Source organism: Pelophylax lessonae (genome assembly GCF_965119305.1).
Source record: "Pelophylax lessonae genome assembly, chromosome: 4".
In the NCBI taxonomy this organism is placed as follows: Eukaryota; Metazoa; Chordata; class Amphibia; order Anura; family Ranidae; genus Pelophylax; species Pelophylax lessonae.
The window spans coordinates 658,924,191-658,947,815 of NC_138771.1; the positions used below are offsets into that span (position 1 = coordinate 658,924,191).

Below are 23,625 nucleotides of genomic sequence, written 5' to 3' on the forward strand. Positions count from 1 at the left end.
TGCCCCATAATTGGTGGCATTGGTATGAATTGTGCCCCTTCATTGGTGTCAGTGTCATTGGGAGAAATGCACCATCCTTGGTGTTACTGGGAGGAATTGTTCCCCACCATTGGTGTCATTGGGCCCCATTGTTGGTGTCATTAGGAGGAACTGTGCTCCATCGTTGGTGTCATTGGTATGAATTGTGCCCCATGGCTGTTGTCATTAGGCACCATTGTTGGTTTCATTGGGAGGAACCGTGCCCCATCATTGCTATGAATTGTGCCCCTTTGCTGGTGTCCTCATGTCCATTAGAGACCTCCATATATGACCATTGATGAACCATCATTAGAGACCTCCATATATGACCATTGATGAACCATCATTAGAGACCTCATATATGACCAGTGATGAACCACTATAAGAAGCCCCATGTTTGACCATTGAACAATCATAAGAGGCTTCAGATCTGACCATCGATGAACTATCATTAGATACCTCATATTTAACCATTCATGAACCATGATAACATGCCTCAAATCTGACCATTGATTAACCGTCATTAGAGACCTAATACACGACCATTAATGAACCATTCTAAGAAGCCCCAGATTTGACAATTGAACCGCTATAGGATACCTCCAATCTGACCATCAATGAACCATCGGAAGAGGCCTCAGATCTGACCATCAATGAACCATCGGAAGAGGCCTCAGATCTGACCATCAATGAACCATCGGAAGAGGCCTCAGATCTGACCATCAATGAACCATCGGAAGAGGCCTCAGATCTGACCATCAATGAACCATCAGAAGAGAGGCCTCAGATCTGACCATCAATGAACCATCGGAAGAGGCCTCAGGTCTGACCATCAATGAACCATCGGAAGAGGCCTCAGATCTGACCATCAATGAACCATCGGAAGAGGCCTCAGATCTGACCATCAATGAACCATCGGAAGAGGCCTCAGATCTGACCATCAATGAACCATCGGAAGAGGCCTCAGATCTGACCATCAATGAACCATCGGAAGAGGCCTCAGATCTGACCATCAATGAACCATCGGAAGAGGCCTCAGATCTGACCATCAATGAACCATCGGAAGAGGCCTCAGATCTGACCATCAATGAACCATCGGAAGAGGCCTCAGATCTGACCATCAATGAACCATCGGAAGAGGCCTCAGATCTGACCATCAATGAACCATCGGAAGAGGCCTCAGATCTGACCATCAATGAACCATCGGAAGAGGCCTCAGATCTGACCATCAATGAACCATCGGAAGAGGCCTCAGATCTGACTATCAATGAACCATCGGAAGAGGCCTCAGATCTGACCATCAATGAACCATCGGAAGTGGCCTCAGATCTGACCATCAATGAACCATCGGAAGAGGCCTCAGATCTGACCATCAATGAACCATCGGAAGAGGCCTCAGATCTGACCATCAATGAACCATCGGAAGAGGCCTCAGAGCTGACCATCAATGAACCATCGGAAGAGGCCTCAGATCTGACCATCAATGAACCATCGGAAGAGGCCTCAGATCTGACCATCAATGAACCATCGGAAGAGGCCTCAGATCTGACCATCAATGAACCATCGGAAGAGGCCTCAGATCTGACCATCAATGAACCATCGGAAGAGGCCTCAGAGCTGACCATCAATGAACCATTGGAAGACGCCTCAGATCTGACCATTGTTAAACCATAATAAGAAGCCCCAGATCTGACCATTGAACCATTACCGGAAGCCTCAGATCTGACCATTGAACCATTACCGGAAGCCTCAGATCTGACCATTGAACCATTACCGGAAGCCTCAGATCTGACCATCAATGAACCATCATGATACCTCAGCTCTGATCATTGAGCAACCATCATATGAGGTTCCAGAGCTCAGGGGACTAAAGGCATGGCCACACACAGCTTTATTTCTCTCGGTCTCGGTGTGGATAGAGGAACCTCTGACGGTCATTGTATTCAGACAGCCACAGCAGACACAGCTACCAGAATATTGACAGTCACAGGTCAGCTGCCAATTTCCCACCAGACTCCAGTCCATATTTAAACTGGCTTCTATCAGTCTGGGCTGTGCTGACACTGGGCCAACCACAGCTCCAATTGTGGTCACTTGGGCAGGAAAGGAGCGAAACCTGAGGAGTGTCTGACTTCAATCCTCCTCCATCACTCAGAGATCTTCATCACCCACAGAGCCGGACTGGAAGGACCGCATTCCAAGGACGACTCATTGTCTCCCGAAGGCAAAGGCTGTCCCTGTTCACCAGGACCAATATAAGTACAGGGCTGGGGATCTCCACCAAAACCACAAACCAAGAGAAGTGCTACTGTGCAGAGTCCATACATACAGAATAAGAACAGATACCGAGAATTACACCCGGCATACAGGACAAGAGAAGTGCTACTGTGCAGAGTCCATACATACAGAATAAGAACAGATACCGAGAATTACACCCGGCATACAGGACAGGAGAAGTGGTACTGTGCAGAGTCCATACATACAGAATAAGAACAGATACTGAGAATTACACCCGACATACAGGACAAGAGAAGTGGTACTGTGCAGAGTCCATACATACAGAATAAGAACAGATACCGAGAATTACACCCGGCATACAGGACAGGAGAAGTGGTACTGTGCAGAGTCCATACATACAGAATAAGAACAGATACTGAGAATTACACCCGGCATACAGGACAAGAGAAGTGCTACTGTGCAGAGTCCATACATACAGAATAAGAACAGATACCGAGAATTACACCCGGCATACAGGACAGGAGAAGTGGTACTGTGCAGAGTCCATACATACAGAATAAGAACAGATACCGAGAATTACACCCGGCATACAGGACAGGAGAAGTGGTACTGTGCAGAGTCCATACATACAGAATAAGAACAGATACTGAGAATTACACCCGGCATACAGGACAGGAGAAGTGCTACTGTGCAGAGTCCATACATACAGAATAAGAACAGATACCGAGAATTACACCCGGCATACAGGACAGGAGAAGTGGTACTGTGCAGAGTCCATACATACAGAATAAGAACAGATACTGAGAATTACACCCGGCATACAGGACAAGAGAAGTGCTACTGTGCAGAGTCCATACATACAGAATAAGAACAGATACCGAGAATTACACCCGGCATACAGGACAAGAGAAGTGCTACTGTGCAGAGTCCATACATACAGAATAAGAACAGATACCGAGAATTACACCCGGCATACAGGACAGGAGAAGTGGTACTGTGCAGAGTCCATACATACAGAATAAGAACAGATACTGAGAATTACACCCGGCATACAGGACAAGAGAAGTGGTACTGTGCAGAGTCCATACATACAGAATAAGAACAGATACTGAGAATTACACCCGGCATACAGGACAAGAGAAGTGCTACTGTGCAGAGTCCATACATACAGAATAAGAACAGATACCGAGAATTACACCCGGCATACAGGACAAGAGAAGTGCTACTGTGCAGAGTCCATACATACAGAATAAGAACAGATACCGAGAATTACACCCAGCATACAGGACAAGAGAAGTGCTACTGTGCAGAGTCCATACATACAGAATAAGAACAGATACTGAGAATTACACCCGGCATACAGGACAAGAGAAGTGCTACTGTGCAGAGTCCATACATACAGAATAAGAACAGATACCGAGAATTACACCTGGCATACAGGACAGGAGAAGTGGTACTGTGCAGAGTCCATACATACAGAATAAGAACAGATACCGAGAATTACACCCGGCATACAGGACAGGAGAAGTGGTACTGTGCAGAGTCCATACATACAGAATAAGAACAGATACCGAGAATTACACCCGGCATACAGGACAAGAGAAGTGCTACTGTGCAGAGTCCATACATACAGAATAAGAACAGATACTGAGAATTACACCCGGCATACAGGACAAGAGAAGTGCTACTGTGCAGAGTCCATACATACAGAATAAGAACAGATACCGAGAATTACACCCGGCATACAGGACAAGAGAAGTGCTACTGTGCAGAGTCCATACATACAGAATAAGAACAGATACCGAGAATTACACCCGGCATACAGGACAAGAGAAGTGCTACTGTGCAGAGTCCATACATACAGAATAAGAACAGATACTGAGAATTACACCCGGCATACAGGACAAGAGAAGTGGTACTGTGCAGTGTCCATACAGTGCATTGCGAAAGTATTCAGCCCCTTTGAACTTTGCAACCTTTTGCCACATTTCAGGCTTCAAACATAAAGATATAAAACTGTAATTTTTTGTGAAGAATCAACAACAAGTGGGACACAATCATGAAGTGGAATGAAATTTATTGGATATTTCAAACTTTGTTAACAAATAAAAAATTGGGCGTGCAAAATTATTCAGCCCCTTTACTTTCAGTGCAGCAAACTCTCTCCAGAAGTTCAGTGAGGATCTCTGAATGATCCAATGTTGACCTAAATGACTAATGATGATAAATAGAATCCACCTGTGTGTAATCAAGTCTCCGTATAAATGCACCTGCACTGTGATAGTCTCAGAGGTCCGTTTAAAGCACAGAGAGCATCATGAAGAACAAGGAACACACCAGGCAGGTCCGAGATACTGTTGTGGAGAAATTTAAAGCCGGATTTGGATACAAAAAGATTTCCCAAGCTTTAAACATCCCAAGGAGCACTGTGCAAGCGATAATATTGAAATGGAAGGAGTATCAGACCACTGCAAATCTACGAAGACCTGGCCGTCCCTCTAAACTTTCAGCTCATACAAGGAGAAGACTGATCAGAGATGAAGCCAAGAGGCCCATGATCACTCTGGATGAACTGCAGAGATCTACAGCTGAGGTGGGAGACTCTGTCCATAGGACAACAATCAGTCGTATACTGCACAAATCTGGCCTTTATGGAAGAGTGGCAAGAAGAAAGCCATTTCTTAAAGATCTCCATAAAAAGTGTTGTTTAAAGTTTGCCACAAGCCACCTGGGAGACACCAAACATGTGGAAGAAGGAGCTCTGCTCAGATGAAACCAAAATCAAACTTTTTGGCAACAATGCAAAACGTTATGTTTGGCGTAAAAGCAACACAGCTCATCACCCTGAACACACCATCCCCACTGTCAAACATGGTGGTGGCAGCATCATGGTTTGGGCCTGCTTTTCTTCAGCAGGGACAGGGAAGATGGTTAAAATTGATGGGAAGATGGATGGAGCCAAATACAGGACCATTCTGGAAGAAAACCTGATGGAGTCTGCAAAAGACCTGAGACTGGGACGGAGATTTGTCTTCCAACAAGACAATGATCCAAAACATAAAGCAAAATCTACAATGGAATGGTTCACAAATAAACATATCCAGGTGTTAGAATGACCAAGTCAAAGTCCAGACCTGAATCCAATCGAGAATCTGTGGAAAGAATTGAAAACTGCTGTTCACAAACGCTCTCCATCCAACCTCACTGAGCTCGAGCTGTTTTGCAAGGAGGAATGGGCAAAAATTTCAGTCTCTCGATGTGCAAAACTGATAGAGACATACCCCAAGCGACTTACAGCTGTAATCGCAGCAAAAGGTGGCGCTACAAAATATTAACTTAAGGGGCTGAATAATTTTGCACGCCCAATTTTTCAGTTTTTTATTTAACAAAGTTTGAAATATCCAATAAATTTCCTTCCACTTCATGATTGTGTCCCACTTGTTGTTGATTCTTCAAAAAAAATTACAGTTTTATATCTTTATGTTTGAAGCCTGAAATGTGGCAAAAGGTTGCAAAGTTCAAGGGGGGCCGAATACTTTCGCAAGGCACTGTATATACAGAATAAGAACAGATACTGAGAATTACACCCGGCATACAGGACAAGAGACGCAGTACTGTGCAGAGTCCATACAGAGTAAAAACAGATACCGAGAATTAGTGTTGTAAAGTTTTGCATTGTTTAAGTTTTATAAAGTTTTGTAAAGTTTGTTTTATTTCCCCTGTTTGTTTCCCCCCTGTGCCCCCCATCCCCCCTCCCCCGGTCCCCCAGTTCACTGCCCCCCCCCCCCCCAGCCCCCTATAATCAGAGAAGATGTTTGCTGGATGCTCAGTATGGAGAGTGACACAGGGGTGGGGGAGGGGACACAGGGACAGTGGAGGGGACACAGACCTCCACCCCCCTCCCCCCTCCCTTCCCTGTGCAGGACAAAGCAGCAGAGCAGAGGAGAGGGGGAGGGGGGCTCTGTAGGGGGTCTATAGAAGTGCATCTGAGCTATGTGCATGTGTATAGGGGGCAGGCCGGAGAGCCCCCCAGCCCTCAGCATCCAACACAGGAATGGAAATGGCCCTATAGTCATGGATATGGAGCTGCAGGGGACTGCTGACTACTCCCCAGTGTGTGTGTGTTCATCTCCACCAAGACCCTGGCCTGCCATTCCCAACATTTCCTCCCTTCTACAGGATTGGGACTTTCTAACAACTGACACTTTCACAAAAAATAATCACTGACTCTACATAGAATCTTCAGATCGATTAAAAAAAATGATTTGATCCCCAGCGTCTGCACTGATCAATACATTCGCTGATCACACTTTATACTGTACATTGTTTTTATCAATCTCTGAAACCGATTAATTAATAATAAAAACATTAATCAATAATAACAAAAAATAATCAGTCCATCTTTAAATATTAGCCCCAGCCTCTGCGCTGATCAATACATTCGCTGATCACACTTTATACATCGGTTACAGAGATTGATAAAAACAATTAATTAATAATAAAAACATTAATCAATAATAAAAAATAAATAAAAAATCAGTCCATCTTTAAATATTAGCCCCAGCGTCTGCGCTGATCAATACATTCACTGATCACACTTTATACATCAGTTTCAGAGATTGATAAATAAATGAATCAATAATAAAATAATGAATCAGTCCATCTTTATATATTAAACGCTGATCAATACATTCTCCGGTTACTCTTTATACATCGACCCCAGCGGCTGCTCATAAAAACAAATTCACCGGTCGCTCCTTATATATCAACTTCTGGGGTTGATAAAATAATTAATCAATCCAGATTTATATATCAGTCTCAACGGCTACATTAATCATTCATTGGTCAATCTTTATATATCGGCTCCTCGGATCAATAAAAAAATGAATCGGTCTCTCTCTATATATCAGACCCAGTGCCTACGCTAATCAATACATTCTCCGATTTCTCATTATACATCGACCCCAGCGGCTGCGCATAAAAACAAATTCACCGGTCACTCTTTATATCAGTCAATAAATTCATCAGTCAAAATTTGTACATCGGTGGTTGCATAGATCTATCAACAAAAGTCACCGATCGATCTTTATACATCAACTGCGGTAGCTGCACATTAAAAAAAAAAATCACCAGTCGCTCTTTATACATCAGCTCCTCGGATCAATAAAAAGAATCACAGATCTGTCTTTATATATCGGCCCCAGCAGCTAAGTTGATCAATAAATTCACTGGTTGATCTTTACCCATCGGTTCCTGTGACTGATAAAATAGGTAATCGGTCTGTATTTATAGATCTGCCCCAGCGACTACATTAATCAATACATTCACTGGTTAGTCTTCCTACATCAGCAGCTATGGGAATCAATAAAAAAATCACTGATCGATCTTTATACATCATCCCCCAGTGACTATGCTGATCAATAAATTCAGGGATTGATCTTTATACATTGGCGTCTTCTGATTAAATAAAAGAAATCACTGATTGATTGCTATACATCATCCCCCCGTGGCTACGGTGATCAATAAATTCAGCGATCAACCTTTATACATTGGTGGCTGTGTGGATCAATAAAATAAAATCACTGTTCAATTGCTATACATCATCCCCCAGTGGCTACGGTGATCAATAAATTCAGCGATCATACTTTATACATTGGTGAGTACAAAGACAAGTGTGTCTTCCTACAGTCAAGCATGGTGGTGGGAGTGTCATGGTCTGGGGCTGCATGAGTGCTGCCGGCACTGGGGATCTACAGTTCATTGAGGGAACCATGAATGCCAACATGTACTGTGACATACTGAAGCAGAGCATGATCCCCTCCCTTCAGAGACTGGGCCGCAGGGCAGTATTCCAACATGATAACAACCTCAAACACCTCCAAGATGATCACTGCCTTGCTAAAGAAGCTGAGGGTAAAGGTGATGGACTGGCCAAGCATGTCTCCAGACCTAAACCTTATTGAGCATCTGTGGGGCATTCTCAAATGGAAGGTGGAGGAGCGCAAGGTCTCTAACATCCACCAGCTCCGTGATGTCATCATGGAGGAGGGGAAGAGGACTCCAGTGGCAACCTGTGAAGCTCTGGTGAACTCCATGCCCAAGAGGGTTAAGGCAATGCTGGAAATAACGGTGGCCACACAAAATATTGACACTTTGGGCCCAATTTGGACATTTTCATTTAGGGGTGTACTGACTTTTGTGAGATACTGTAAATATCAGCCCCAGCTCAACTAGGCGGGGTTAAGAAAGTGTAGGCAGGGTTAAAGAGCGATCCAACCGTCGCGTAGTCGCATGACTGCCATAACGTACAGACGGTCCTTAACACCAGAAAACCTTCCAACCCAGTGGTGTAGCGTGGGTTGTCAGCACCCGGGGCAAGGCAAGTAATTTGCGCCCCCTAACCTGCGGGATTTTAGCACTTGAGTCTCTTCCACTAGATTAGTTAAAGAAACCCTTACCCCCTAAGCACTTTAGAGCAGGCCAGTGTCCCCACAGATCACCTTTTAGAGCAGGGTCCCCATAGATCCCCCTTTAGAGAATGGTCCCCATATAATCTATGGGGACATTTCTCTAAAGTGGGGAATCTATGGGGACCCTGCTCTAAAAGGGGATCTATGGGGACCCTGGCCTGCTCTAAAGGGGATCTATGGGGACCCTGGCCTGCTCTAAAGGGGATCTATGGGGATCCTGCTCTAAAGGGGGAATCTATGACATAGATCCCCTTTAGAGCAGGGTCCCTATAGATCCCCCTTTAGAGCAGGCCTGGGCAGGTCCCCCATAGATCCTCCTTTACAGCAGGCCAGGGTGAGGTCCCCCATATAGATCCCCCCTTACAGCAGGCCAGGGTGAGGTCCCCCATATAGATCCCCCCTTACAGCAGGCCAGGGTGAGGTCCCCCCATATATATCCCCCCTTACAGCAGGCCAGGGTGAGGTCCCCCATATAGATCTCCCCTTACAGCAGGCCAGGGTGAGGTCCCCCATATAGATCCCCCCTTACAGCAGGCCAGGGTGAGGTCCCCCATATAGATCCCCCCTTACAGCAGGCCAGGGTGAGGTGAGGTGAGGTCCCATCCCCCATATAGATCACCCCCTTTACAGTAGGCCAGGGTGAGGGGGATCTATATGGGGGACCCCGGACCTCACCTCACCCTGGCCTGCTGTAAGGGGGAGATCTATATGGGGGACGGGACCTCTCCTCACCCTGGCCTGCTGTAAGGGGGGATCTATATGGGGGACCTCTCCTCACCCTGGCCTGCTGTAGGGGGGATCTATATTGGGGACGGGACCTCACCTCACCCTGGCCTGCTGTAAGGGGGGATCTATATGGGGGACGGGACCTCACCTCACCCTGGCCTGCTGTAAGGGGGGATCTATATGGGGGACGGGACCTCACCTCACCCTGGCCTGCTGTAAGGGGGGATCTATATGGGGGACCTCACCTCACCCTGGCCTGCTGTAAGAGGGGATCTATATGGGGGACCTCACCTCACCCTGGCCTGCTGTAAGGGGGGATCTACATGGGGGACCAGGTCCTCCATATAGATCCCCCCTTACAGCAGGCCAGGGTGAGGTGAGGTCCCGTCCCCCATATAGATCCCCCCTTACAGCAGGCCAGGGTGAGGTGAGGTCCCGTCCCCCATATAGATCCCCCCTTACAGCAGGCCAGGGTGAGGTCCCCCATATAGATCCCCCTTACAGCAGGCCAGGGTGAGGTGAGGACCGGACCCTGGCCTGCTGTAAGGGGGGGTCTATACTCAGTCCTGACTCCTGTCCTGTGTCACTCATGACTCCTACCTTTTTTTTGCAGGTGCACCCGATCACATCAGGCTATGTCTTCTCTTCTCCTCCAGGTCCTCCGGCTCCTAGGTTTTCCTCCTGCGTCTGTCGCCACTGGCTCTCTCCTCTCTGGCCTGTATCACCTGCCGCCGCTGCCGGCTTCTTCTTGCTGCTGCCTGGGCTGGTCTGGTGTGGCTCCCGCGCTCAGCGCTGCGCTGGGCGGCCGCTGCAGTGCACTGTCCCTCCCCCAGATTGTCCCTCGCTCTCCGCACGCCTGGCACCACCCCCCCTCCACAGTGGGCGGCGACCCGGCGGCTCGGATTCGCACAGCGCCGCCGCCACAGCCAGCACTGCAGTGTGAGAGAATAAGTGAGCCAGGCAGGGCAGAGCTGCGGGTGCAAGCGCGCCCCCCCCAGATGTTGCGCCCGGTGCGGCCGCCCCCCCCCTGCACACCCCACGCTACGCCACTGTTCCAACCTATCCAATCATTTTATTCCTCAAAAAAGATTGCCAAGAATGCGGTCACCAAACTAAAGCCCCGTACACACGAGTCGAAAATCGGCAGGGAATTTTCATCTGACGACCGATCGGCTGATTTTCGGCTTGTTAGTATGATGCTTCCGACAACCGACTCCGACTTTTCGGCCGAAAAAATCCTGGTGTGCAGGCTATAAAATTTTTGTCGACCATCAAAACACGTCCGATTTTCGTGCAGTCAGTACAGATTTCGATGGGGAAAAATCTTATGAGCAAGACTGGGCATGCTCAGAGATGAAAGAAAGCAATCCAACACATGACATCACTTCTGAAGTAGAATTCTGTCGTGCGGGAAAATTCGTGTGCAGTCTAGAGCACATTCCAACCAACAGACACCACTCTGGACAAAAGACAGACGATCGGTCGGCCGATAATCATTGCGTGTGTACTAGGCTTTATTATTGAAGGTTCAGACACACTCCATGCGACTCTGATGCTGGATCCTACCTGTTTTTTTTTTTTTTTGTTACCTTTTAGAGTATTCCTGTCTACGTGCCTTAAAGAATGCGGTGAAAACATAAAAAAAAAAAAAATATGTAAAAAAAAGTAAAAAAAAAAAACAAAAACCGACAGCAATTTTCGATCATGCTGCAGAGTAACTGAGTGAATGTAGATGATGGAGGAATTTTTTTAAGATCTTAAGGCAGCGCTATTACAGCTGCCTTATGGAATGAGGTGAAAACACATAAAATAAATTAAAAAAAAGTAAAAAAAAAACAAAACTTGGAAAAGGTTACAAAAAAAATGTAAAAAAAAAAAAACAAAAAAACTGACAGCAATTTTTGATCATGCTGCAGAGTGAATGGAGGAATGGAGGTCTTAAGGCAGGGTAATTAAAGCTGCCTTTTGGAACGCGTTGAAAAAACATTAAAAAAAAAATAATTAAAAAAAGTAAACAATAAATAAATAAATAAAAACCCCCATGAAATGTCAAAAAAATATATAATAATAAGTAGAAAAAAATAAAATAAAAACTGATAGCAATTCATCATGCTGCGGAGTAACTGAGCGAAAGCACTTGACAGAGAATTTGCTTATCCAGCATGCTGGAAAATGTTTGTACGCTGCATCCTACATGTTTTGTTTTTTTTTTTGTTTTTTTAATACCTATAACATTTTCTGTCTAAGATCATTTAAGAATGTGGTAAAAATAAACTGAAAAGGTAAAAAAAATAAAAAAATTCAAAAAATAACTTTAAAAGGGGTTAAAAAGTAGCAGACAGAGGAATTATTTAGTGTCTAGCACACTTGAAAAGTTTGTACGCTAGATCCTACCTTCTCTTTTTTATTTATTTTTTTATTACCTTTTTGATATTTCCTGATTAATAATAATAAAAAAAAAAAATGGAAAGAAGTAAAAAAAGAAACATAAAAAATAGAATTTTCCTGTCTAAGTTCCTTTAAAAATGCGGTGAAAATACATAAAAAAAAGTAAAAAAAAAAGTAAAAAAGGAAAAAAAAACTTTAAAAAAAAAAGGTTAAAAAGTAGGTGACGGAGGAATTATTTAGTGTCTAGCACACTTGAAAAGTTTGTACGCTAGATCCTACCTTCTGTTTTCTTTTTTATTACCTTTTAGATATTTCCTGATTAATAACAAAAAAATGGAAAGAAGTAAAAAAAAAAATAGAATTTTCCTGTCTAAGTTCCTTTAAAAATGCGGTGAAAATACATCAAAAAAGGAAAAAAAAAGTAAAAGAAAGGTTAAAAAGTAGGTGACGGAGGAATTATTTGCTGTCCAGCACACTGGAAAATATTTGTACGCTGCATCCTACATTTTTTTTTTTAATTACCTATAGAATTTTCTGTCTAAGTTCCTTTAAGAATGTGATAAAAATAAACTGAAAAGGAAATAAAAAAATCAAAAAATAAAGAAATAACTTCAAAAGGGTTAAAAAGTCGGCGACGGAGGAATTATTTAGTGTCCAGCACACTTGAAAAGTTTGTACGCTAGATCCTACCTTCTCTTTTTTTTCTTTTTTATTACCTTTTAGAGTTTTTTAAGTGATTAATAACAAAAACAAAATGGAAAGAAGTAAAAAAAAAAAAAAAAGCATAAAAATAGAATTTTCCTGTCTAAGTTCCTTTAAAAATGCGGTGAAAATAAATCAAAAAAGGAAAAAAAATTAAAAAAGTAAAAAATAACTTTAAAAAAAAAGGTTAAAAAGTAGGTGACGTAGGAATTATTTGCTGTCCAGCACACTGGAAAATGTTTGTACGCTGCATCCTACATTTTTTTTTTTTTTAATTACCTATAGAATTTTTTGTCTAAGTTCCTTTAGAAATGTGGTAAAAATAAACTGAAAAGGAAAAATAAAATTCAAAAAAGTAAAAAAGGGTTAAAAGTCGGCGACGGTGGAATTATTTAGTGTCCAGCACACTTGAAAAATTTGTACGCTAGATCCTACCTTCTCTTTTTTTTCTTTTTTATTACCTTTAAAGTTTTTGTGATTAATAACAAAAAAATTGAAAGAAGTAAAAAAAAAAAAAAAAAATAGAATTTTCCTGTCTAAGTTCCTTTAAGAATGCAGTGAAAATACATAAAAAAAAGTAAAAAATAACTTTAAAAAAAGGTTAAAAATTAGGTGACGGAGGAATTATTTGCTGTCCAGCACACTGGAAAATGTTTGTACACTGGAATCCTACCTTGGTTTTATTACCTAGAGTTTTCCTAAAGAACACAGTGACAATAAATCAAAAAATAAATAAATAAATAAAAAAATTGTTAAAAAAATCGAAAAAACACATAAAAAATTAAATGAAAGTAAAAACAAATAAAAAAACGTAAAAAAAGGTTAAAAAAATAAAAATAACAGGAAAATGCTGGATAATATTTACACACTGCATCCTACCTGTGTTTTTTTTTTTTTAATTACCTGTCAAAGTGCCTAAAAGAACACGGTGAAAACACAAAATAAAGTAAACAAAAGTAAAATCCGCTCACTCTATTTTATTTTTTTTTTATCTCAGTGGCTTTGTTTATTTTCCATTCTTTTTTTTTTTTTTAATTCTCTTTTCATTTCCTTTGTTTACATTTCTATTACTCTTTCTTTATTTATTTATTTCCTTTGTTTACATTTTTATTATTCTTTCTTTTTTTTTTTTTATTTCCTTTGTTTACATTTTTATTGTTTTGTTTCAAACTTTTGTTACTTTTTTGTTACTTTGTTGTGAGTTTTGTTACTTCCCCCTGATTGGTACTGTGCTGCCCCCCCTTCCCCCCATAGATGAAGACAATGTCCTCCCTAGGTTCTGTAGAAGTCTCCTCATAGAAAGGTATGTTAGCCTGAAGAGCTTGCAATCTAAAAAGAAGATTAAGCAGATTAGATGGAGAGATAAGTGCCTTGAGCTCATCAAGTTGTTTGGAAGTGGAAGAAGGCGGCTCAGGTGAGGGGTCTGGGGCTCTCAGGCACAGTAAGGGTTAAGTGTCCCAGTTGGAAGGGTGGATGGGTGGGGTCTGTCCTGTGATTGGCTGGAAGGCTCCTGGGGGCAAGGGGGAGTTTAAAGCACTCAAGGGGGGGGTGGAAGAAAGAGGAAAGTAAGGAGGAGGAGGAGGAGGAGAGGACTGAGCACCTGCTGGATGGAGAGTTCTGAGCTGTATTCCCAGAAGGACAGGGGCCAACAGGGCCAACAAGGGGCCCCGCAAATGCAGCACCAACAGGAGAGGGGCCCCCAGATTCAGGCGGGGGCCTCGCACATTCAGATCCCCCAGGATTGGTGCTTGCAGCTTCAGAGAAGAAGTCCACAACTCCAAAGCCACCATGAGACTGATCCCTACATACAGCCAAGGGGCCACAGCATGCATCCCTACCAGGACTGGGGCTCTCAGCAAGACCGGGGACCCGAGCTGCCAAGTCACCAGGACAGGGGCCCCCAAACCCCTCCTGGGGCTACGCTAGCACAGGATCGATCAATATTCCAGACTCTGGACCGGGGCCCTAAGATGCATCTAGAGGCCCCTCAGAGCAAAGCCTACCAGGACTGGGGGACACAGATGCACCTACCACAGGAAAGGGGTCCTTATATACAATCGGGGGCCCCGCACATCCAGCAGTCTCAGGACAAGGACCAACAACTGCAGAAGACACTGGAAAGGGGCCCCTATAGGCAGCTGGGAGCCCCACACAACCAATGTCACCAAGACAAGGACCAACAACTGCAGGAACCACTGGAAAGGGGCCCCTTCCTATTACAAGGGGCCCAGAACATTCAGCAGCCCCAAGATGAGGAGCAGCAAGTTCAGAAACCACTGGAAAAGGGTCCATTTATGCAGCAAGGGGCCTCACATGCCCAACGTCCCCAGGACAAGGACCAGCAGCTACATAAACCACTGGAAAGGGGCCCCTTTATGCAACTGGGGTCCTCACACATTCAACATCCACAGGACAAGGACCAGCAACTGCACAAACCACTGGAAAGGGGAACCTTTACGCAACTGGGGTCCCCACACATCCAACATTCCCAGGACAAGGACCAGCAACTGCAGAAACCACTGGAAAGGGGCCCCTATATGCAACTGGGGTCCCCAAACATTCAACGTCCACAAGACAAGGACCAGCAACTGCAGAAACCACTGGAAAGGGGACCCTTTACGCAACTGGGGTCCCCACACATCCAACATCCCCAGGACAAGGACCAGCAACTGCAGAGACCATTGGAAAGGGGACCCTTTACGCAACTGGGGTCCCCAAACATCCAACATTCCCAGGACAAGGACCAGCAACCGGACACACCCCAAGAGAGGGATCCCCAGCCTCATTCCTACCAAGGCCTAGAATCGCAGCCCTCAAAGGACAAGGGCCCCCAGCCACAGCAGGCCAAAGAGAAGGCCCCCCAGAAGGAGAAAGGCTCCAGCAGCGGCCCCCCTATAGTAAAACGTCCCATGAATGCCTTTATGGTGTGGTCCAGTGAAGAGAGGAAGAGGGTGTCCGCCCAGTACCCCAAAATGCACAATTCAGAGATCAGCCGGAGGTTGGGGGAGGTCTGGAGGGGTCTCACCGAGGAGGATCGGAGACCCTTCCGGGAGGAAGCCAAGAGACTGCGAGTCCAGCACGCCCGGGACCACCCAGGGTACAAATACACCCCACGCAAGAAGAAGAAGGTGGAGCCTATCGCCAAGTTTCCCCAAATGCCCCCTCTATCATGTGTACCCCCAAAACCATCACTGGAGGAGCCCCAACCCCAGCTCCAACCCCAGCCTCAGATTCAGCCTAGAGCCTTGCAAGAGGAGGAGAAGGTTTACCAATACAACACCTACCAGGACCCCTACAGGTGAGTACCAAGATTGTACCCCATAAATGACTTCCACCCCCCCCCTACTGTCCCCCCATAGATTACTTACACCCCCTACTGTTCCCCCCCATAAATTACTTTCACCCCTACTGTTCCCCATTAATTACTTACACCCCCCTACTGTTCCCCCCCATAGATTACTTCCACCCCCTACTGTTCCCCCATTAGTTACTGTTCCCCCATTAGTTACTTACACCACCCTACTGTCCCCCCAAAAAAACTACTTACACCCCCCTACTGCCTCCCATAGATTACTTACACCCCCTACTGTCCCCCCATAAATGACATGCCCTGCTGCCCCCCATAAATGTATTATAACCCCTACTGTCTCCCATAAATTACTTACACTCCCTATTGCCCCTTCCAATAAATTACTTATGCCCCCCTCATAAAAAAACTTACACCCCTACTGACCGCCCCCATAAATTACCTAACCCCCACTGCCCCCCCATAAATGACATGCCCTACTGCCCCCCATAAATGTATTATACCACCTACTGTCTCCCATAAATTAAATTACTTACACTCCCTATTGCCCCCCTCCCCCCCCTATACATTTCTCCCACCCCCAACTGCCTTGCATAAATTTATGCCCTACTATCCCCCCCCCCCCCCATAAACTCCTTACTGCCCCCCTATAAATTACTCCCACCCCTACATTTTAAAATGTCTTGCCAAGGTTACCACAAGTCATTAATATAACGTAGACCCCCCCCCCCCCCCCCCAACATTGGCTACACATCGTCCAATTCTGTGCCAACCCGATTGTCCAATGGCATAGTAGGGCTTCCATAGGGTTGGGTTTAGAAGACTTTTAAGTGGGGAATTGATGGGTTCCAATGTGGGGGCTGGTTTATCAGATTTTGGGGTCACTATACACCTTACAACCCAAGCCTACAAACGTTGTACAATCACTTTCACCTAACCTATGCAATATGAGGACCTACCTAATCTGTCCAACCCAGTCCAGTATCCAATCAGGAAGGACCTTCACTATGTACTTTTTGGTAGATGTAAAGGAGATTGTACAACCAGATTGTAATGTGTGGTGAGCTTTAAGCTGGCCATATATCCCGCAGCCTGACCGTGCAATCTCTATTCAATCTCCTTTAGATCTACCAAGACTAACCTTACCAATCCAACCGATCTATGGTCAGGTAGGTTCTCCTACTACGTAATTGGTGGTGGATCTAAAGAAGATTGTAACTAGTGTGGCGAGCTTTAGGTCTACCGACAACGCAGTGTAAGGGTCTGCACACCCGGGTACAAATTGAAGGGGTTGTACAATCAGATTGTATAGTGTACGGCCAACTTACCATGTCCTTCCTTCTGACCTCCGTGTGAATGCAAAACTTTCATTTAGTTTTGGGTAGAGAATTGCTGTCTGTGACCTGTTAATGAGGTTTCCATGTCACTTCCTGTCCCAGGGACACTAACAGGAAATGAAAAAGAAATATCTGCAAATCTCCTCTTAGTTGTCACAGGAACGGGTGTCCCCACTGGAAGATTTCCCCTCACTTCCTGTCTCAAAGATACTAACAGGAAGTGCAACATGATATCTACAAATCCCTTTAGTTGTCCCAGGACAGGAGTCCCCATTGGAAGATTTCCCCTCCCTTCCTGTCCCAGGGACACTAACAGAAAGTGAAAGGAAAATGGCTACAGATTGCCTCTTAGTTGTCACAGGAACAGGTGTCCTGACTGGAAGATTTCCCATCCCTTCCTGTCTCAAAGATACCAACAGGAAGTGCAAGATAATATTTACAAATCACTTTTTAGTTGTCACAGGAATGGGTGTCCCCACTGAAAGATTTCCCCTCACTTCCTGTCCCAAATATACTAACAGGAAGTGAAAGGAAATGGCTACAGATCCCCTCTTAGTTGTCACAGGACAGGTGTCCCCACTGGAAGATTTCCCCTCACTTCCTGCCCAAAAGATACTAACAGGAAGTGAAAGGAAAATGCTTACAGATCCCCTCTTAGTTGTCACAGGAAAATGTGTCCCCATTGGAAGATTTCCCATCCCTTCCTGTCTCAGATACCAAGAGGAAGTGCAAGATAATATCTACAAATCACTTTTTAGTTGTCACGGGAACAGGTGTCCCCACTGGAAGATTTCCCCTCACTTCCTGTCCAAAAGATACTAACAGGAAGTGAAAGGAAATGGCTACAGATCCCCTCATAGTTGTCACAGGAACAGGTGTCCCCACTGGAAGATTTCCCAACTCTTCTTGTCTCAAAAAAACCAACAGGAAATGCAAGATAATATCTACAATTCACTTTTTAGTTGTCACAGGGACGGGTGTCCCCACTGAAAGATTTCCCCTCATTTCCTGTCCCAAAGATACTAACAGGAAGTGAAAGGAAATGGCTACAGATCCCCTCTTAGTTGTCACAGGAACCCACTGGAAGATTTCCCACCCTTTCCTGTCTCAAAGATACGAACAGGAAGTGAACGATAATAGCCACAAATCCCCTCTTAGTTGTCCCAGGAACAGGTGTCCCCACTGGAAGATTTCCCCTCACTTCCTGTCCAAAAGATACTAACAGGAAGTGAAAGGAAATGGCTACAGATCCCCTCTTAGTTGTCACAGGAACAGGTGTCCCCATTGGAAGATTTCCCAACCCTTCCTGTCTCAAAAAAAGCAACAGGAAATGCAAGATAATATCTACAATTCACTTTTTTGTTGTCACAGGGACGGGTGTCCCCACTGGAAGATTTCCCCTCACTTCCTGTCCAAAAGATACTAACAGGAAGTGAAAGGAAATGGCTACAGATTCCCTCTTAGTTGTCACAGGAACCCACTGGAAGATTTCCCACCCCTTCTCACCACCATATCTACAAATCTCAAATTAGTTGTCACAGGAACAGATGTCCCCCATTGGGAGATTCCCCTCACTTCCTGTTCTGGTGACAACTTTAATATTTGTAAATTTTCTTGCTTGCTTTCTGGCTTGTTAACTATGGTCACCAGCACAAACAGACACTAATTCTCCATACCGGGGACACAGATGGGCCCCGTAATGGGGGGACTCATTCCAAAACTAAAAATAAGGTTTTGCCTTCACCTACACTTTAATGCTTAAAGCTGAAATTAAGTCTGCTTGTATTTTGTCCCCCCCCCCCCCCCCCAATTCAACATGCTAATTGAAGTTTTCAATAAGAAATTCCCATTGTCATTATATACCGTATATTTTATTCCCAGTGATGTCATCACTGGGTCTCTGTGCTTCTCTATGCAAGGGTAGATCATGGCTGGTGGGAAGGGCTGTACATGTCTGTCTGAAAAAGGCACTCCACCTTGGGTAACGCCCACATGTGGTGCCGAGCCTCCATGACTGAAAAACTGGAATCCAATGAATGAAAGGGATGGGCCAGGGACAGTCAGGCTGGGGATGAAAGTGCTAGATGATGCTGGATGTCTGCCATGTGCATGGAAGAGTTCCCCCCCCCCCATATGTTCGCAGGAGGGGGTCCCCCCATGTGTTCGCAGGAGGGGGTCCCCCATGTGTTCGCAGGAGGGGGTCCCCCCATGTGTTCGCAGGAGAGGGTCCCCCCATTTGTTCGCAGGAGGGGGTCCCCCCATGTGTTCGCAGGAGGGGGTCCCCCCATTTGTTCGCAGGAGAGGGTCCCCCCATTTGTTCGCAGGAGAGGGTCCCCCCATTTGTTCGCAGGAGAGGGTCCCCCCATTTGTTCGCAGGAGAGGGTCCCCCCCCATCTGTTTGCAGGAGAGGGTCCCCCCCCCATCTGTTTGCAGGAGAGGGTCCCCCCCCCATCTGTTTGCAGGAGAGGGTCCCCCCCCCATCTGTTTGCAGGAGAGGGTCCCCCCCCCATCTGTTTGCAGGAGAGGGTCCCCCCCCCCACCTGTTTGCAGGAGAGGGTCCCCCCCCCCATCTGTTTGCAGGAGAGGGTCCCCCCCATCTGTTTGCAGGAGAGGGTCCCCCCCATCTGTTTGCAGGAGAGGGTCCCCCCCCCCACCTGTTTGCAGGAGAGGGTCCCCCCCACCTGTTTGCAGGAGAGGGTCCCCCCCCATCTGTTTGCAGGAGAGGGTCCCCCCCCATCTGTTTGCAGGAGAGGGTCCCCCCCCATCTGTTTGCAGGAGAGGGTCCCCCCCCATCTGTTTGCAGGAGAGGTTGGTTCCCCTTCCGTCCATTTGCATGAGAGGTTGGGTCCCCCCCCATTTGTCCACATGAGAGGTTGGGTCCCCCCCCCCATTTGTCCGCATGAGAGGTTGGGTCCCCCCCCCCCATTTGTCCGCATGAGAGGTTGGGTCCCCCCCCCCCATTTGTCCGCATGAGAGGTTGGGTCCCCCCCCCCATTTGTCCGCATCAGAGGTTGGGTCCCCCCCATTTGTCCGCATGAGAGGTTGGGCCCCCCCCATTTGTCCGCATGAGAGGTTGGGCCCCCCCCATTTGTCCGCATGAGAGGTTGGGCCCCCCCCATTTGTCCGCATGAGAGGTTGGGCCCCCCCCATTTGTCCGCATGAGAGGTTGGGGCCCCCCCATTTGTCCGCATGAGAGGTTGGGGCCCCCCCATTTGTCCGCATGAGAGGTTGGGGCCCCCCCATTTGTCCGCATGAGAGGTTGGGGCCCCCCCATTTGTCCGCATGAGAGGTTGGGGCCCCCCCCATTTGTCCGAATGAGAGGTTGGGTCCCCCCCCCCCATTTGTCCGCATGAGAGGTTGGGTTCCCCCCCATTTGTCCGCATGAGAGGTTGGGTCCCCCCCAATCTGTTTGCATGAGACGTTGGGTCCCCCCCCCATTTGTTCGCATGAGAGGTTGTTTCCCCTCCCCATCCGTTCGAATGAGAGGTTGTTTCCCCCCACTATCCGTTCGAATGAGAGGTTGGTCCCCTCCCCCACTAGCATTAAGGTTGGACATCCCCCCCCCCCCCCCACCCATCTGTTCGCATGAGAAGTTCCCCCCCCCCCCCCCCCCAGCACCATAACAATGAATGACTCCCTGGCCCCAGAGCCCCATTGGTTTTTACGGGGCTGGTGGCCGGCCCCTCTGCACCATGGCAACCTCTTTTGTGGTGCAAAAATACCTTCCAAGCTGCGTCCCATATTCCTGGCTCCCCGGGAAACCTTCTAATAAATTCTCAGAGTATTGTAGATCTTCTAAGGTGAAGGACTCACAGGTGTCCTAAAACTGCAACAATGTATCTCTGCCCATCGGGAGAAGATACTTTGTAAGAACTTCAGAACAATGAAAGATCTCCAAGAACTTCAGAACAATGAAAGATCTCCATTACTCTGAGGGTGGCTTTGTCGGGGAGTGAGGGTGGCTTTGTCGGGGAGTGAGGGTGGCTTTGTCGGGGAGTGAGGGTGGCTTTGTCGGGGAGTGAGGGTGGCTTTGTCGGGGAGTGAGGGTGGCTTTGTCGGGGAGTGAGGGTGGCTTTGTCGGGGAGTGAGGGTGGCTTTGTCGGGGAGTTAGGGTGGCTTTGTCGGGGAGTTAGGGTGGCTTTGTCGGGGAGTTAGGGTGGCTTTACTATTACAATTTACTAAGTGCGGACATTGACTCTGGACTTCACCCTCTGCATGCTTGTTCTAGGTTGGGGATCAAAGGCAGCCAGGCCACTTGGCTTTTCAGAAGGTGGTCAACAATGGCCGCAACATGGCTGGCCACAGTGTGTATTGTAGGGATGGGGCGCCACAAGTTCCTTCTACTAGAAGGCTGACAGGAGTAGTGACAGCGGCATCACTACCTCTGTTAGCAAGGAGAGAGGAAGTGTGTGGCCTGTGCCCCCCCCCCCCCCCCCCCATTTGCCATCTTTGCACTGGATGATATTGTCCCGGCACTGGGCAGCCGTACCGATTTGCCCTTAAATAGTGCTGTACAGAGGTCCTACTAACCAATAACCTTCTCTCTCTCGCAGTTACGTGACGTACCCCGCCCCGATCAAGACGGAACCGTTCTACCCCACCGTCACCGACGTTTCTGCGCTCTATGGCCTTGGACTCTACGATTACGGTGAGCGGAGGGGGATCCATCCTCAGGTTCACTATCAGACGGTGGAGGTGGAAAGCGGGGGGTCCCTCACTAGCCTGTGACCAGCGTGGGCGGTCCCTTGGAGCTTATTGGATCGTGCAGGTCCCTCCCACGAGGGGGGCAACCAAACTTCTCATCCTTTCCCAGGAGCTCCGTAGGTCTTGCTGAGGACCGTCATGGAATAGAAGACCGACGATCTCCGCCACTAGACAGTGCGTCCGATCCTGTAGAATTGTCTAGTTGGGGGCCCCATTATAGGGACCGCTGTGAAAACATTTTTAGGGGGGGGGGGGGGGATTGCTGATCCCTTGTGGACTATACCATCAGAGAATGTTCCTACGTAGACCCTCCTCATGGGAGGATACAAAATGACCGCAGTCTTGTACACTGTTTACCGATTGTCTGTCTAGATTTTTATGGATATTTTGTATATTTTTTTTTTTTTTTAGTGAAATATTAAATTTTTTTTGTTTTTTTTTAAAATTGTGTCAGAATTGTGTTACTTTTATTGTCCGATGCCCAATGGATATGTCATAGCCCCCCCCCCCCCCCAAAAAAAAAAAAAAAAAGTGGTATTTAAAGTGTATGTCCATTGTCCAGAAATGCCCGAATTTTACCAAAATTTACCACCAAACCCCCCCCCCCCCCTTCTGGATCATGTCCCAGCATTCCTTTTACCTCGTTAATGTAGCACTTTTATTACGGGATGTGATGACATCACCAGGTACAGTTCTTAGGGGGGGCAGCTGCTGGGGGGCTCAGTAATTACCCTAAGCAACCCCCCCCCCCCAGAACTACATCCAACAAGAGACCTTTCATAGGTGTGCACAGCCTATTGCATTAGGGTGTGCACCCCAAAGCTCCAACACATCTGATCGCCACCTGCAGGGAGGAAGCTCAGGTGGTGGGAGGCAGTTGATTTAGGAACATATTACGTTACACACTGAATACGGATGTAACATGTTCCTAAGGTTGAACCTATTCTTTAATATAATAGGGGTATTTACACTGATCACTAGCACCCCCAACCACCCACCTGGTGCCGTCCCTGGATAATACTAATGCAAATGGGGTGATTAGGGTGTGCCCAGGCACACCCTGTGCGCACGGCTATGAGACCTTTACCTACAAAGGGGGTCAAGGCAAAAGCACTGGAGGGGCAGGGGGTTGTCCTGTAGTTCAACAGGTGGGGCAGACAATGCAGGTTGGGAAGCCAGTGGAAAAAAAAATGGGTGGGGTTCCTTCTAAGCACAGTAATATCCTGTGATTCTAGAACCTTCTATGGCTTGCCCTACTGCATTCTCCATCTGCACGTCTCCCAGTACAGGCCTTGCAGACCCAAGTTCCACCAGTCCATTACTAAGGGCCGGGACAAGGGGTGGGCAGGAGGGACAGTTGCCCAGGGTATCATGTGAGGTGGGGCACCACAAAGAGGTTGGGGGAAAGAGATTTGCGTTGGTTGGGGATAAGAACTATTCTAGGAGGGGTGATTTTTTTTTTTTTTGACGATATGTAATGCTCATACATCTTGGGGGGGGGGGGGGGGGGGCACGCAATTTGGCATGTTCGCCCTGGGCTCTAGATGACCTTGTCCTGGCACTGCCATTACCAGAAGTTTACAGTAGAGGTTAGGAGAAGGAAGAGTCCAGAAGAAGTCATCCTGCTCCAAGGTGGTGGCCCAAGAATGTATCTACCAGCATTTGAGAAGAGTTTGAGTGGAGGGGCAGCCCCAACATTGAGATAGAGGCTTACAGCCTAACTCCTGCTGTAGCC

General features: G+C 46.7%; 1 protein-coding gene across 1 annotated transcript; it reads left to right on the forward strand.

Moving 5' to 3' along the window:
• Positions 1–14,125: 14,125 nt before the first annotated feature.
• LOC309552050 (uncharacterized protein) lies at positions 14,126–22,022 on the forward strand. Its single transcript, XM_082252807.1, has 2 exons — positions 14,126–15,840; positions 21,740–22,022. Exons 1-2 carry the CDS (start codon positions 14,150–14,152, stop codon positions 21,912–21,914), a joined length of 1,866 nt encoding a protein of 621 aa, XP_082108933.1. The 5' UTR covers positions 14,126–14,149; the 3' UTR covers positions 21,915–22,022.
• Positions 22,023–23,625: the final 1,603 nt, after the last annotated feature.

Excerpts from the sequence above, each read along its gene's own strand:
- LOC309552050 (XM_082252807.1), top strand. The coding sequence starts at position 14,150 with ATGGAGAGTTCTGAGCTGTATTCCCAGAAGGACAGGGGCCAACAGGGC. Across the intron at positions 15,841-21,739 it reads ACCTACCAGGACCCCTACAG|TTACGTGACGTACCCCGCCC; the intron begins GTGAGTACCAAG and ends TCTCTCTCGCAG.